The 16,189-nt window shown below is 41.5% G+C and overlaps 1 protein-coding gene across 1 annotated transcript in view; it reads right to left on the bottom strand.

Moving 5' to 3' along the window:
* Positions 1–15,684, bottom strand: part of LOC143568986 (non-canonical heme oxygenase HOZ, chloroplastic-like) — a 30,212-nt gene extending 14,528 nt beyond the window's left edge. The window contains exon 1 of the mRNA XM_077055003.1: positions 15,564–15,684. Coding sequence (XP_076911118.1) covers positions 15,564–15,684 — 121 coding nt within the window. The remainder of the gene's footprint in view (positions 1–15,563) is intronic.
* Between the last annotated feature and the right edge of the window lie 505 nt (positions 15,685–16,189).

Here is a 16,189-nt window from a genome sequence, read left to right as displayed (position 1 = left end):
ATTATTAATAATAATAAACCTAAAACCCTAATCTCTTTCTCTCCCTCACTAGACCGATCGGCCAGCCCCCCCCCCCCCTCTCCCTCTCTCGCGATCGGCAGCCTCACGCACACACATATACACAAGATCTTTCAAGTTTGATTGAAGATTAAGGTGCTAGGAAGGTATAAACAACTATCCTATGCATTCTTCTTGCTTAATTTCGATTTTTAATGGTTTAATTGTGAACCCTAGATTCCGAAAATTTCATATATATTGTGTTCATATGATTTTTGTTTGAGTTGATGATGTATTGATGATGATTTGATAACTAGGATTGATATTGTTACATGTTAATTGTTTGTGTCTTTGATTTGAGTTCAAGCAAAAACCCTAATCATGTATGTAATGTGTAATTGATGTGCATGGATAGTGATTATGGAGTCTAGAGTGTTATATGAACGGATTATAGTCTATAGATGGTTAATATGTTGAGTTTTGTTGCAAACAGTTTCTGGACAGATTGTGTTGTTGATGTTCAATTAACTGTAATGGGGTGTAAATGTGAAAATTGGTTGAGAATATTGATACTACAGTAAACTAGATTGAGTCTAGTTTCTAAAGAATATAAATTTGCAATTTTTGGACGTGTAAAAGTTAACCTTTATGATTTTACAGATTTTACAAAAACGTTGTGCAAAGCTGAGTTGTTAGACCTGCTGTTAGGTTGTTTTGTAAATGTTATATCTCATGAACTACGAGACCAATTGGGTTGGTTCCACTTCTGGAAGTTGACTTGTTGAGTTAGGAACCTAACCCAAGTGGTCTTGCATTTGTTGGATTTTTAGTTTAACAGGAATTTCAAATAACATTCTGTTGCGCATGAATTTGACTGTTATGAGTTTGCTGTAATGTTTTGATCATTATGAGAAATCTATGTGGAATAAAAATAAAATAAAATATGTTCTGGAAACCTAACACATGCATGCTTTTGTGATGATTTTTGGTAAATTAATTGAGATGCTATGATCGGTGGAATAGTACAATCTTTCAAGTAGAATTTCTGTCTCGGTGAAACTAGCTGCTGAATTTTGTGAAAATGCATGAAACATGATAATTGCTAGTTAATTGTTATGTTTTGACCAAATTGCCCCTAGGAGGAATACTTGCTAAATAGTTGTCGTGTTTTGACCAAATTGCCCTTACGGGGAGTAATTGCTAGTGATGTACATTATTAATACATGACACGTAAATAATTGCTCACACATGCAACGTATCACAGATGTACTTGTTAAAGTCACACATGATTCACAAACGAAACACGAAATATATTGTGTGCATAGGTATTATGTGCCGAGTCTAGAGACTCGATAATATTTCCGACACTTAGAAAAATCTCTTTGTTGTTTTAGAACGCTAGAGAGAGTTTTTCTGTGACACGCATCCCTTGGTGATTTTTTTGGGAAATACTTCGCAAGCAGTGAGTTTCACTTACCCCTCTAAACTATTTTCAAACGCTTTTCACTTGGGGGAGATAACATACTCCGAAAACGCATTTAAGATTTTGTTAATATAGATTATATATCACTTGTAAAGACTAAGTGGCAAACGCAATAACTAAAGTCCTTCATTCACATCGAACCGTTTAATATTGGATAATAGCGAGTCATTGTTGAGTAGTACTACTGGGTTTGACAAACCCCACCCAACGCTAAACTTGACTGGAGGTCGAGTGGGTGTAATCTTGGCTAAACACATACCATGGTCGGGATAGACCTGGTGGCAAGGCAAATGATAAATAGTCAGCTTCGGTGTCGAACACTTAGTAATACTTGTTTTATAGGCTAGCTACCTATAGATATATAATTGATATAACACTATCTGGTAACGCAAAACGCTGAACTCAAACGCTAAACGCTTTATTTTATATAAACTTGTGAACTCACCAACCCCGTGTTGACACTTTTAGCATGTTATTCTTAGGTAGCCGAGGCGGGCGCGCGGTATAGGATCATGCATTGCTTGAAACGCTTTTGTTATGCAAACTATTTTTTTTTAAAAAAACTGTTATCATTTGGTTTAAGTCGTCCTGCGTGACGCAACATTTATTTCATGGTGTTTACGATTCCGCATTTAATTACTCGTAAACGTTTTCGTGGTTTGAAAACTTTGTTTTATGGTTTGATTATAACTAATGAATCCGATCCTGTTAGTTCACACCCTCTGACGGTAAAACTCCGTTAGTGGATTTTGAGGGTGTGACAGATTGGTATCAGAGCCATTGGTTATAGCGAACTAGGAATTGCATGCATACTAGACTATAACCGCGACGACCCGTTAGTTATAATGATACGCACTGCATATGTTTGTGTAGTCTTTGTTATCTTATCTCTTTACCTCTTTCACTCATATGCGCTCGCATACACGGCTTACCTGTAGGAATGTCGACGCTGCCATCATCATCATCATCATCATCCGATCAGATGACTCATGCTCATGGGAAGGAGCCGCAGCTATCTACCTCATCGCCACCCCGTGTAGTCCCGGAACTCGAAGCTCCCGCACCGAAGAGGTATCGCTTATCCGGAGGCATGTACGAAAACGAAGTTAGCTGGGATTGGTACCCTAATATGATCAGACGTATGGTCTACCGTGAACAAGTTCCCCCGCTACCTCACCCGAACCATCCTGCTTACCCCAACACCCTACCACCCATAACCGAACCTGTAGAGCGTGTGCTGGCAGCTGTTGTTTCTTGTTTGGAGCGTGATGTTTGTTACATGCGCTATACGAGAGCGAACGTTTCCGGGTTGTTAAAAGATGGAACCGAGACTAAAGAGGAAATTTCCCGCCTGACAGCGGCCATGAAGGAAATGCAAGAGGCTAGTGATCAACAAATGAAGATTATGAGAAAGATGCAAGCCGAGATGATAGACTTGCAAGAACAACTCCAAGTAGAAAGGACCCGAACCGAGATAGCTTTAGAGCGTTGCGATGTCTTACAAATGCAAATTGCTCAGAACGCAGCCGAACCTGAGGCAGAGCCTGAAGAGGAACCCGAAGAAGATCCCGAAGAGGAGCCTGAGGAGGATCCCGAGGAGGAACCTGAAGAAGAACCGGAGGAAGAACCAGCTGAGGAGGAGGCACACTCAGAGGTGTCCTCAGACGATGACATCTAAGGATGATAACACCTAGATGGAGGGGTTGTCTCCATCCAAACTATTATTTTCTATAATTTTAAGGATTGATTTGAAATACTTTGTAACGAATACAATGGTTTTAATGATGAATTTTTATTTGGATTAATAGATGGTTGTGATGTGATGTTTGTTCTTCATTTCTTTCTTACCTATCTTTTTATTACATTATGACGTGTTGCATATGAAAGAAAAATTCATGTTTAACATTTTATGCTGTGATTCTAGGAAATGGCTGGAAGAAACGCTGGACACGGACGTGGTAACATCAACTTGACTGCAGCAGAACTCCAAACTCTGCTGAATGACCACGCGGCGGCCGCTCTAGCCGCACATGTACAGAACCAAGCTGGAGGTCCAATTGGAACGTGTACATTCAAGAATTACCTTGACTGCAAGCCCAGTACGTTTAAGGGCACTGAGGGAGCTAGGCTTCTTGCGTTGGGTTGAGAAGGCCCAATCGGCGTTTGAAATGTGTAATTGCCCCTTGCCAGTAGAGTCAAATTTGCTGCTGGAACACTTGAAGATTCTGCTCTCACTTTGTGGAATTCGAACGTACAGATTCTTGGATTGGAACTGGCTAACGCGATGAACTGGGAGGAGTTCAAGAACATGATGCGAGAAGAGTACTGTCCGAGAGAGGAGATTGCAAAGTTGGAGTCAGAGTTTTGGTCATTGAAGATGGTGGGTTCAGAAATCGAAGCTTACACTACCCGTTCTCACGAGTTAGCTGTGATGTGCCCACGGATGGTAGACTCGCCGAGTAAGAGGATTGAAATGTATATTGATGGGTTAGCACCGCAGATTAAGGGCATGGTGACGTCTTCCAGACCAGCCACGATTCAACAAGCGATCCGGTTAGCTCACAAACTGACAGATCAAGCAGTGACCCAAGGTGCGCTACCACCTAGGGGTTCAACCACTAAAGCCCGTGACAACCCGAGTACTGACAACAACAGCAACAATAACCCCGAGCAATGGAAAGAGAAAGTTTGACAACACCAAATCCTCACTCTCGAACCCTCCACAGCAACAACACTACCTTAAGCCCGAACTCACTCGGGGCTTCAACAATCAGGGTCACAACAACAATAACAACGGCGGCGGGCAGGGTTCGAGCGGATATGCTGGGAAATATCTGAAGTGCAACAGGTGCAACTATCATCATGCTGGCCCATGTGACCGTGTCAAGTGTCTGAGATGCGGAAAGATGGGTCACCAGGCAAAGGAATGTAGAGGAGACCTTGTCTCAAAGGGTGCTCCTAAACCACCTATGATGACTAAGGGATGTTTCGAATGTGGTCAGGAGGGCCATTTTAAGAAAGACTGCCCTAAGCTGAAACATAACGACAACAATGGAGGTAATGGAAGTGACAGTGGTGGTGGAAACAATGGTAAAGGAAGAGCTTTTGTTATTGGATCGGGTGAAGCCCGTAATGATCCGTACGTGGTGACTGGTAAGTTCCCTGTGAACGATTGTTTTGCTTCTGTATTGTTTGACACTGGAGCTGATAGGAGTTTTGTGTCGAAAGCCTTTAGTCAACTCTTAGACTTAACTCCAACCCCGTTAGATGCTAAGTTTCCTGTTGAATTAGCTGACGGTAAGACTATAATAACGACTCATGTACTTGCGGGATGTAAGTTAAAACTGTCAGGTCATGTTTTTGATATCGACCTTATTCCTTTTACGCTTAGTAGTTTCGATGTCGTGGTCGGCATGGACTGGTTATCCGAGAACCGAGCGGAGATTATATGTCACGACAAGATAGTCCACATTACTACCCCTTCCGGCGAGATCATTTCGATCCGAGGTGAGAGAAGCGGCATGACCACCAGCGTCATTACCCTCATGAAGGCGCAGAAGTATCTACGAAAGGGTCATCCGGCAATTTTGGCGCATATTGTAGAGAAACCCGCGGAGGAGAAGCGAATTGAAGATATACCGATTGTGCGAGATTTTCCGGAAGTTTTCCCGGAGGATTTGCCTGGACTCCCTCCTATTCGTCAAGTCGAATTCCAAATCGAGTTGACACCCGGTGCAGCACCCATAGCACGAGCCCCGTATCGGCTCGCACCAGCGGAGCTTTAGGAACTGACCACTCAGTTGCAAGATTTGTTGGATAAGGGTTTTATCCGACCTAGCTCATCGCCATGGGGAGCCCCTGTCTTATTTGTCAGAAATAAGGACTGGGCTTTCCGAATGTGTATCGACTACCGGGAGTTGAACAAGGTGACGGTCAAGAACCGTTATCCTTTACCCCGAATTGATGATCTGTTTGACCAGCTTCAAGGATCGAGTTATTACTCGAAGATCGATCTGCGGTCTGGTTACCATCAACTAAGAGTGCGCGAAGAAGATATTTCAAAGACGGCTTTCAGAACACGGTATGGTCACTACGAGTTTTCGGTTATGCCTTTTGGACTAACCAATGCACCAGCCGTATTTATGGATCTCATGAATCGGGTATGCAAGGGTACCTCGACAAGTTTGTGATTGTGTTTATTGACGATATCCAGGTCTATTCCAAGGACAAGGCAGACCACGAGGAACACTTAAGGGTAATGCTGGAATTATTGAAGAAGGAACAACTGTACGAAAAACTCTCGAAATGCGAATTTTGGCTTCGCGAGGTTCACTTTTTAGGACATGTGATCAACGAGAACGGTATCCATGTCGATCCCGGTAAGGTAGAGGCCATCAAAAACTGGGAAGCGCCTAAGACTCCGACTGAGGTGCGGCAATTCCTAGGACTGGCCGGCTACTACCGGTGTTTCATCGAGGGATTTTCAAAGATTGCTCAACCCCTCACCGCTTTGACTCACAAGGGTACTAAGTACAATTGGGGAGACGCGCAAGAATCCGCTTTCCAACTGTTGAAAACCAAACTCTGTAGCGCCCCTATTTTAGCCCTTCCCGAGGGAACTTAAAATTTTGAGGTGCATTGTAACGCATCGATACAAGGCCTCGGTTGCGTGTTGATGCAACTCGAGAAGGTTATAGCCTATGCCTCTCGACAACTACGGATTCACGAGAAGAACTACACGACACATGACTTGGAACTCGGAGCTGTGGTGTTTGCCTTTAAGATATGAAGGCATTACTTGTACGGTACCAAGTTTACCATTTACACCGACCACAAGAGTCTCCAGCATATCTACGATCAGAAGGAGCTGAACATGCGACAGCGTCGTTGGGTCGAGCTGCTTAAGGATTATGATTGTGCCATCAAGTACCACCCTGGCAAGGCCAATGTAGTGGCCGACGCTCTCAGCAGAAAAGAAACAGATAAACCCAGGCGAGTGCGAGCATTGCAACTCACGATTCATGCCAACTTACCCGATCAAATTCGCGAGGCGCAACTCGAAGCTTTGAAAGATGATAATCTTCCATCAGAACTCATGCGGGGCATGAACAAACAACTTGAAACCAAATCGGACGGGGTCCGATATTTTGATAACCGAATTTGGGTTCCACAATACGGAGAGTTGAGAACTCTAGTGATGGACGAAGCTCACAAGTCCTGATATTCTATCCATCCTGGCTCAGATAAAATGTATCATGATTTAAAGGCACTTTACTGGTGCCCGAACATTAAAGCCGACATTGCCACCTACGTGAGAAAATGCTTGACTTGTGCCAGAGTCAAGATAGAATACTAGTAACCATCTGGCCTACTACAGCAACCGAAACTTCCAATGTGGAAATGGGAACACATTTCAATGGACTTCATCACGGGATTACCTAAGACACCGACGGGATGCGATACCATCTGGGTGATCGTTGACCGGTTGACTAAGTCGGCACACTTCTTAGCGATTAAGGAATAGGACAAAATGGAAAGACTGACTCGCGTTTACATGAAAGAAGTGGTGTCTAGACACGGAGTGCGTGTCTCAATCATTTCTGATCGAGATTCTCGTTTCACTTCGCACTTTTGGAAGTCGCTACAGAGCGCACTAGGCACACGTCTTGATATGAGCACAGCATACCATCCCCAGACGGATGGGCAAAGTGAACGAACTATTCAGACCTTGGAGGACATGTTGCGTGCGTGCGTGTTGGATTTCGAAAAAAGTTGGGAACCTCACTTACCATTGGTAGAGTTTTCATATAATAACAGCTACCACACAAGTATTAAAGCAGCGCCGTTTGAAGCACTGTACGGACGGAAGTGTCGATCACCTCTCTGCTGGGCAGAGGTGGGTGACAGCCAAATCACTGGTCCAGAACTGGTACTCGAAACCTCGGAAAAGATTGTGCAAATCCGAAACCGCATGGCAGCAGCACGAGATCGTCAAAAGAGTTACGCCGACAAGCGCCGAAAACCTCTCGAATTTCAAGTGAACGATCAAGTGTTACTCAAAGTCTCACCTTGGAAAGGTGTGGTTCGCTTTGGAAAGCGAAACAATCTCAACCCACGATATGTTGGTCCTTACCGGATAACAGAACGCGTTGGTCCGGTGGCGTACCGACTGGACTTACCAACGGAACTCAGCGGCGTACACAATGTATTCCACGTATCCAATTTGAAGAAATGCCTATCTGATGAAACCCAAGTAGTCCCTTTGGATAAACTGCAAGTTGATGAACAATTACGCTTCATTGAAGAACCAGTCGAAGTTTTGGATTGGGAAACCAAAACGCTCAAGTACAGCAAAATTCCAATCGTTAAGGTTCGTTGGAACTCGAGACGTGGACCGGAGTTCACGTGGGAACGCGAGGATCAAATGATGAAAAAGTATCCTCACCTTTTTGAAGGGCTGACCAAACACAGAAAACCGCGAAACCCGACAAACCGTCAGAAATCACCGAAGGTATGAATTAAATTTCGGGACAAAATTTCTTTCTATTAGGGGATGATATGACAAACTGAAAATTTTTCTTACTTTTTCAGACACTCATCACGACTTGACTCAAATTTTCGGGACGAAAATTCTTTAACATGGGAATGATGTGACAATCGTTAATTTCAGGTTAACTCCGTTAACTCAACTACGTCAATTCAAACTTAAGATCATTAAATCTATAACGCACACCTCATTACATTTAAACTAGGGTTTAAATGACGCTTAACACTTACTACATGTGTAGTCTTTCGGGAATTGCACCGAAACGCAAACGAGTTGACGCAAACAATTGGTGAATAAACGAAAAACGTCAAAACAATAATTATGTGATAATTATGTGTTAGACTTATGTGTTATGTGATAACATTGTTATAAACGTTAACTCAATGTGCTAGAATTAGTTAATTAAGCTAGTAAAGCAACATTTGGAAGTTGAGGGACTAAATTGTAACATGTTATTATTATTAATAATAATAAACCTAAAACCCTAATCTCTTTCTCTCCCTCACTAGACCGATCGGCCATCCCCCCCCCCCTCTCCCTCTCTCGCGATCGGCAGCCTCACGCACACACATATACACAAGATCTTTCAAGTTTGATTGAAGATTGAGGTGCTAGGAAGGTATAAACAACTATCCTATGCATTCTTCTTGCTTAATTTCGATTTTTAATGGGTTAATTGTGAACCCTAGATTCCGAAAATTTCATATATATTGTGTTCATATGATTTTTGTTTGAGTTGATGATGTATTGATGATGATTTGATAAATAGGATTGATATTGTTACATGTTAATTGTTTGTGTCTTTGATTTGAGTTCAAGCAAAAACCCTAATCATGTATGTAATGTGTAATTGATGTGCATGGATAGTGATTATGGAGTCTACAGTGTTATATGAACGGATTATAGTCTATAGATGGTTAATATGTTGAGTTTTGTTGCAAACAGTTTCTGGACAGATTGTGTTGTTGATGTTCAATTGACTGTAATGGAGTGTAAATGTGAAAATTGGTTGAGAATATTGATACTACTGTAAACTAGGTTAAGTCTAGTTTCTAAAGAATATAAATTTGCAATTTTTGGACGTGTAAAAGTTAACCTTTATGATTTTACAAAAACGTTGTGCAAAGCTGAGTTGTTAGACCTGCTGTTAGGTTGTTTTGTAAATGTTATATCTCATGAACTACAAGACCAATTGGGTTGGTTCCACTTCTGGAAGTTGACTTGTTGAGTTAGGAACCTAACCCAAGTGGTCTTGCATTTGTTGGATTTTTAGTTTAACAGGAATTTCAAATAACATTCTGTTGCGCATGAATTTGACTGTTATGAGTTTGCTGTAATGTTTTGATCATTATGAGAAATCTATGTGGAATAAAAATAAAATAAAATATGTTCTGGAAACCTAACACATGCATGCTTTTGTGATGATTTTTGGTAAATTAATTGAGATGCTATGATCGGTGGAATAGTACAATCTTTCAAGTAGAATTTCTGTCTCGGTGAAACTAGCTGCTGAATTTTGTGAAAATGCATGAAACATGATAATTGCTAGTTAATTGTTATGTTTTGACCAAATTGCCCCTAGGAGGAATACTTGCTAAATAGTTGTCGTGTTTTGACCAAATTGCCCTTACGGGGAGTAATTGCTAGTGATGTACATTATTAATACATGACACGTAAATAATTGCTCACACATGCAACGTATCACAGATGTACTTGTTAAAGTCACACATGATTCACAAACGAAACACGAAATATATTGTGTGCATAGGTATTATGTGCCGAGTCTAGAGACTCGATAATATTTCCGACACTTAGAAAAATCTCTTTGTTGTTTTAGAACGCTAGAGAGAGTTTTTCTGTGACACGCATCCCTTGGTGATTTATTTTGGGAAATACTTCGCAAGCAGTGAGTTTCACTTACCCCTCTAAACTATTTTCAAACGCTTTTCACATGGGGGAGATAACATACTCCGAAAACGCATTTAAGATTTTGTTAATATAGATTATATATCACTTGTAAAGACTAAGTGGCAAACGCAATAACTAAAGTCCTTCATTCACATCGAACCGTTTAATATTGGATAATAGCGAGTCATTGTTGAGTAGTACTACTAGGTTTGACAAACCCCACCCAACGATAAACTCGACTGGAGGTCGAGTGGGTGTAATCTTGGCTAAACACATACCATGGTCGGGATAGACCTGGTGGCAAGGCAAATGATAAATAGTCAGCTTCGGTGTCGAACACTTAGTAATACTTGTTTTATAGGCTAGCTACCTATAGATATATAATTGACATAACACTATCTGGTAACGCAAAACGCCGAAACGCAAAACGCTGAACGCAAACGCTAAACGCTTTATTTTATATAAACTTGTGAACTCACCAACCCCGTGTTGACACTTTTAGCATGTTATTCTCAGGTAGCCGAGGCGGGCGCGCGGTATAGGATCATGCATTGCTTGAAACGCTTTTGTTATGCAAACTATTTTTTTTTTAAAAAAAAACTGTTATCATTTGTTTTAAGTCGTCCTGCGTGACGCAACATTTATTTCATGGTGTTTACGCTTCCGCATTTAATTACTCGTAAACGTTTTCGTGGTTTGAAAACTTTGTTTTATGGTTTGATTATAACTAATGAATCCGATCCTGTTAGTTCACACTCTCTGACGGTAAAACTCCGTTAGTGGATTTTGAGGGTGTGACACAATATGACTGTGGGTTGCGTGTTAGTTACATTTTTAGCATAATCAAGTACTAAAAAGTCAGCTGGGTAACATAAATCCTCCACATGTACCATCACATTATTTATCATGCCTCGGGGAAGTGTACGGGTTTGATCCGCTAAAACCATGGTGGTGTTTACTTTTTGTAGCGGACCAAACTCATACTGATCATATAAACTACCAGGCATGATACTAACACAAGCTCTAAGATCTAGCAGTGCCTGATTAGTTTTAAATTCACCAATTTGGATTGATAAAAGGGGCACACCTGGGTCTTGAAGTTTACTCGGGATAATATTATTATCAACCCTCTCATCCCTTATTTTGGTTAATTTGTCATTTAAACATTTATCACAAGAACAATTTTCACAAAAAGATGTTTCATTCGGTTGTAATTCAGAGTTATTTTGAAAAATTGTTTCATAATTAACCACATTTTCAATCTCATCACTAATATCTTCCACCAACCCCTCAACAAACTGTGGTGTTGGGTCAACTTGAACACTAGAAATTTCAAAATTAGGTAAAAGAGTTACCGCATTGATATGCACGTTGTTCCCCTTCTTTAAACTCGAGCTGTTTTTCTTCAAATTCGCCACATCGGTTGCAAGTTGACCCATTTGAGTGGTCAACGATTGGATGGCTTTATCTCTAACTTCATCCTTTTGCTTTCTCACTTCATCAAGTTGATTTCTTCGTTGCATGTCTTGTTGCATCAACTTCAACATGTCTATAACCTCATTTCCACTTGATGCACCTTGACCCGTTGACCCACTTTGACCGCCACCTCCTTGACCATGTAACCCTTGATTATTCCCGCCATGAAAATTACTTTGATTATTATATTGTTGACGAGGAACATAATTTCCTTGATTCCCTTGGAAATTCGGGTTGGATTGCGTAGTCAGATTTCCATAGCGAAAATTTGGGTGATTTCTCAAACCGGGGTGGTAAGTGTTGGAGTTCATGTTGTAATTCCTACCACCTCCCCTTGAAGTGCATTCACCTCTTCCACCGGTGCTTGACCTACCCCGCATACCTCTGAAGCATGACCCAACTTATTACAATTTGTGCAAACATCAATTACCTGATTAGTGGTTTGTATATTTCTTTCTTCCACGGCTTTCACTTGAGGTCTACCAATCGCCGGTCTTGCTCTTCGTCCGGTTTGGGCCTTTCTCTTTGAAGTAACCGCCATTTGTTCCAAATATGCCCAATCATCTTGTTCATAATTGGTACCAAATGTACCGTTCGTGATTGACCTCAAATCTCGTTCATCCTCCATACTCAACCCCTCATGAAAAGCATTTAATAACTCCCAAAGAGCAATAACATGATGAGGACAATTTTTAATCATCATGTTAAACCTATCGAACGCTTCATGAAACATTTCCACTGATTGTTGTTGGAAGGTTCTCAAACTTCTTCTCGCATCGTTGGTCTTTTGGGCCGTATAGAATTCTTCCAAGAATCTTTGTTGCATTTCGTCCCAAGTATAAATAGATGCTGAAGGCAAAGTGTAAAACCCTATCTTTGCCTTGTCTTCCAACGAAAACTGAAATAGAACCAACTTGACTTCATCCGATGTAAAACCTTGACCCCCAATTGTGTTGCAAATGGAGTCATATGCCTCTAAATGGAAGTAAGGTTCCTCCATTGCAAGACCTTTATACTTCAGAAGACTTTGAAGGGAATTGGTTCTTACTTCAAATGTCGTCCCTTGATGATTGAGAGGAATAACCACCGGAGACGGATTATTAGTAATTATGGGTTGGAAGTGGGCTTCAATCCCCCTAGCCATCTCTTTTTCGTGCCTTCTTGGTACCCCCATTGGTACTCTTGGTTGACCCATTGGTCTATAAACGGGCCTTGGCTGCACAAATTGTTGTTGAAACTGTGGTTGGGGGCATTTGTGGTTGGAATTATGGATCTTGAGGTTGCCCTTGTGGTTGTTGAACAATCGGTGGTGGTTGAACCTGTTGATGAACAATAACCGGTGGTTGTTGTTGAGCTTGTTGTTGAATCGGTGGTTGCACATTTTGTTGGACAACCATCAGTTGTTGTTGAACAACCGGTGGTGGTTGTCTATTAAACCCTTGCACCGATTCCGGATGTTGCCATTGACTATAGGCCAAATTTCCCGGATTTACCCTTTGGCTTCCATCACCTCCCGTGTAGTAACCTTCCACTTCATACCCCTCGAATTCACTGTCAAACCCATATCCATATCCATCACCTTGTGATCTTGAATGTTGCATAAACGGTTGGGTTTGGTATTGGTAGTTTGATTGTGATTGTTGAAAGGGTGGTGGTTGATATTGTAGAGATGATGATGACGCACCAAAGTTAGGAAAAAGGTTGGTAATAGGTGGTAATGTTGATGATGTTACATAGGTGAATTGAGCATTGATGGGTTCAGTTGTGGGTGGTGGTTGAAGTTCACTTGATGCTGTAGGTATATTAGTAGTGATTGGTGGAGATGGATTTGGTGGAGGTGTAGTCGGGATTGTTTGACCTGAAGTGGGAACTGGTGAATCCATGTTGTTGTTTGATGCAGTTGGAGAACCAAGAAGCTTGTTCCCTCTAAGTAAAACTCAGTTTCTTCAAAGTGTTCTGTCAATCTCGGGATCAATAACTAGCGGTGATGACCTGTTAGAGCTTCTAGTATGCATAAACATGTAGGTACCTGCACACTAACACAACCAACGTAAACCCGAAAATAACACAAAAACTACTAAAGCTAACACACGTTGTTCACTACTCCCCGGCAACGGCGCCAAAATTTGACGTGAGATCGAAGACTCACTCAAAAATAAACCAAATACAACTAAATAGATAGCGGTAAGTGGTTATCGAACACAGGGAGTTTGTGGAAAATGCGTTATTAAGTAGCACGATAATTATTCTATATTAAACTAAGTGCAAAAGTAAATTCAAATATTTTTGTTGGTTGATTTGATTAACGAAAAGAATTGAAAGCAATTTAACGAGTTTTAAAACAATAAGAGAAAATATGCCTTCCCTCGGTTTCAGGTTTCTATGAATGCCAAAGTTAATGTTTAAACTGAGATGAACAACAAATAAAGTTCATGCTTATGTAAACGATTGCGATAATTGAGGATCAAGTACTTGGATTATACAACGCAAGGTAATCACTCAAAAACCAATTAGTTTATCCAACCCCGAATCCCTCCCGATTAATATTGATTGCTTAAAGCACCAAGAACTGACGGTTTTGAACACGAATTAAATAAACTAACAATCTATCAATCAATTAATAAACACCATAACAATGAAATCAATAAGATCAAACTATTATATCAGAAATTGCATAAGCATTCAATCAAACATTCATAAATAAACCTTACAATCCGAGGGAAAACACAAAGAGAATTAGCCAAGCATGATCCGGTTCATCATCCCTTCGATTATAGTAATCATATGAATTAAAAACACCAAATCAACAATTGGAATCACCAAACTATTGTTCTTGGACCCAAAAATCGCCCCTAGGTCATTCCAAAGTGTTAGATTGATGAAAAGACACACAAAAACAGAATAAAAACAAGTATTTTCGGCATTTACAGCTCCGCACCGTGGCCCACGGTTCCCACTGTGGCCCACGGTGGTCTCCACGGTCTCCAGAACGCCACGGTACGATGTAAACTGTCGTTTTTGATCAGTTGGACCGTGGCCCACGGTCCAGACCGTGGCCCACGGTGGAGCTCTTTCTCATTTTCTTGTTTTCTTCATATCTTTCTCGTTTCAACTCCGTTTTCTTCACCGTTTTCACCCACGTTCTCGTGATTTCATCCTCTATTTTCTCGTACCTGCAAATAACCACACAACAGTAGTTATATTGTTCCCATGAAATTAACACTTAATATATAGATTTTTATATCATTTAAGCACACTTACGGGTCATCCTCCGATGCACCCGTCACTGCCCTCCTTCAGTGGTACGAACAAATGGAAAGCAAATTCCTCCATATTGAGTGTCCCAATGATAAATGAACCCATTTTGCTACAAGTGTCTTTGAAAAAGGGGCACTTACCTGGTGGGTGAAGGAAAAGACAACCCGTGGTGCCGAAACTGCCATGGGACGAATTGAAAGAACTGATGACCAAGCAGTTCTTGCCTCCAAGTGAGCTTATGAATTTGGAAGCTGAGTTTTGGAACCTCAAACAAGAGAGTGGTGAGCACGCAGCTTACACTTCTCGTTTCAATGAACTCAGTGTGTTGGTACCTCACCTTGTTACCCCAAACTTGCGTGCCATCGATAAGTACATTCGGGGACTACCGAGACAAATCCAAGATAGTGTTTTGAGTAGTTCTCCCAAAGAACTTGGTGACGCAATCAACCTTGCTGCAACCTTAACTGATAATCATGTTAAAGCCGAGACTTTGACATCGAAGAAATCGAAGAACCTGCTGATAAACCCTCTACCGAAACCAAAGAGTCGAAGCCCGATCCATCCAAGCCTTCCCATTCATCAAGCCATAGGAAACGCAAGAATTACGCACTAACCCAACAAATTTCAACCCAACCCAACTTTGCCCCACCACTCAAGAAACCCTACAACGGACCTCACCAATTGTGTAACAGTTGCCAACGACATCATTCAGCTAGTATGTCGTGCCGTCAATGCAGTCGTTGCAACCGTTTTGGACACCTTAGTGCTACTTGTCGGGAGGTCACAATTGCACCAATTGCTCCTCCAAGGTCCACTCAACCCAACCCCCATCCTGCACCGTATGCCCAACCTATTAACCAAATGCGAGCTTGCTATAATTGTGGTGACCCTAACCACTTTCGCAACGCGTGTCCACGACTCCCACATGTGAATGCACTTCAGCTTGCTCCAGCTCCGATGTACCAGGTTCAAACATATCAAACCCAGCAAGCTTATCAGCCATAGGTTCCACCATTGTTGGCTAACCAAGCTCAAGTTCAGGCCCGTCCCGCTATTTTAGCTCCTGCACCACAAGGTGGTCAATTTGTTCAAGCTGCTCAAGCTCCTCAAGAAAATCGTGGGCGTGCTTTTATGATTGACGACAATCAAGCTCAACAAAACGGCGATGTGGTGAACGGTACGTTTCTCGTGAATGACCACTTTGCATCCATTTTATTTGATATCGGTGCCGATATGAGTTTTGTGTCTTTTGAATTTGAGTCTTTACTTGCTAAACCCCGATCTAAGCTTAAGAACTCGTATTCTGTTGAAGTAGCTAATGGTAAATCTGTAACAATTGACTCGGTTATTCGAAATTGCAAATTAAATCTAAATGGCCACAAGTTTTCAATCGACCTCATTCCTATGAAACTGGGAAGTTTTCACATCATAGTACGCATGGACTGGTTATCTGTTCATCGTGCTGTAATTATTTGCTTCGAGAAGTTCATTCGCATTCCGCTTGCCGATGGTCAAATTCT

The sequence above is a fragment of the Bidens hawaiensis genome, unplaced genomic scaffold (assembly GCF_021521415.1).
Source record: "Bidens hawaiensis isolate Kalapana, Puna unplaced genomic scaffold, B.hawaiensis_p1.1 tig00024272_1, whole genome shotgun sequence".
NCBI classification, from domain to species: domain Eukaryota; kingdom Viridiplantae; phylum Streptophyta; class Magnoliopsida; order Asterales; family Asteraceae; genus Bidens; species Bidens hawaiensis.
This window is presented reverse-complemented; position numbering and strand designations above follow the sequence as displayed.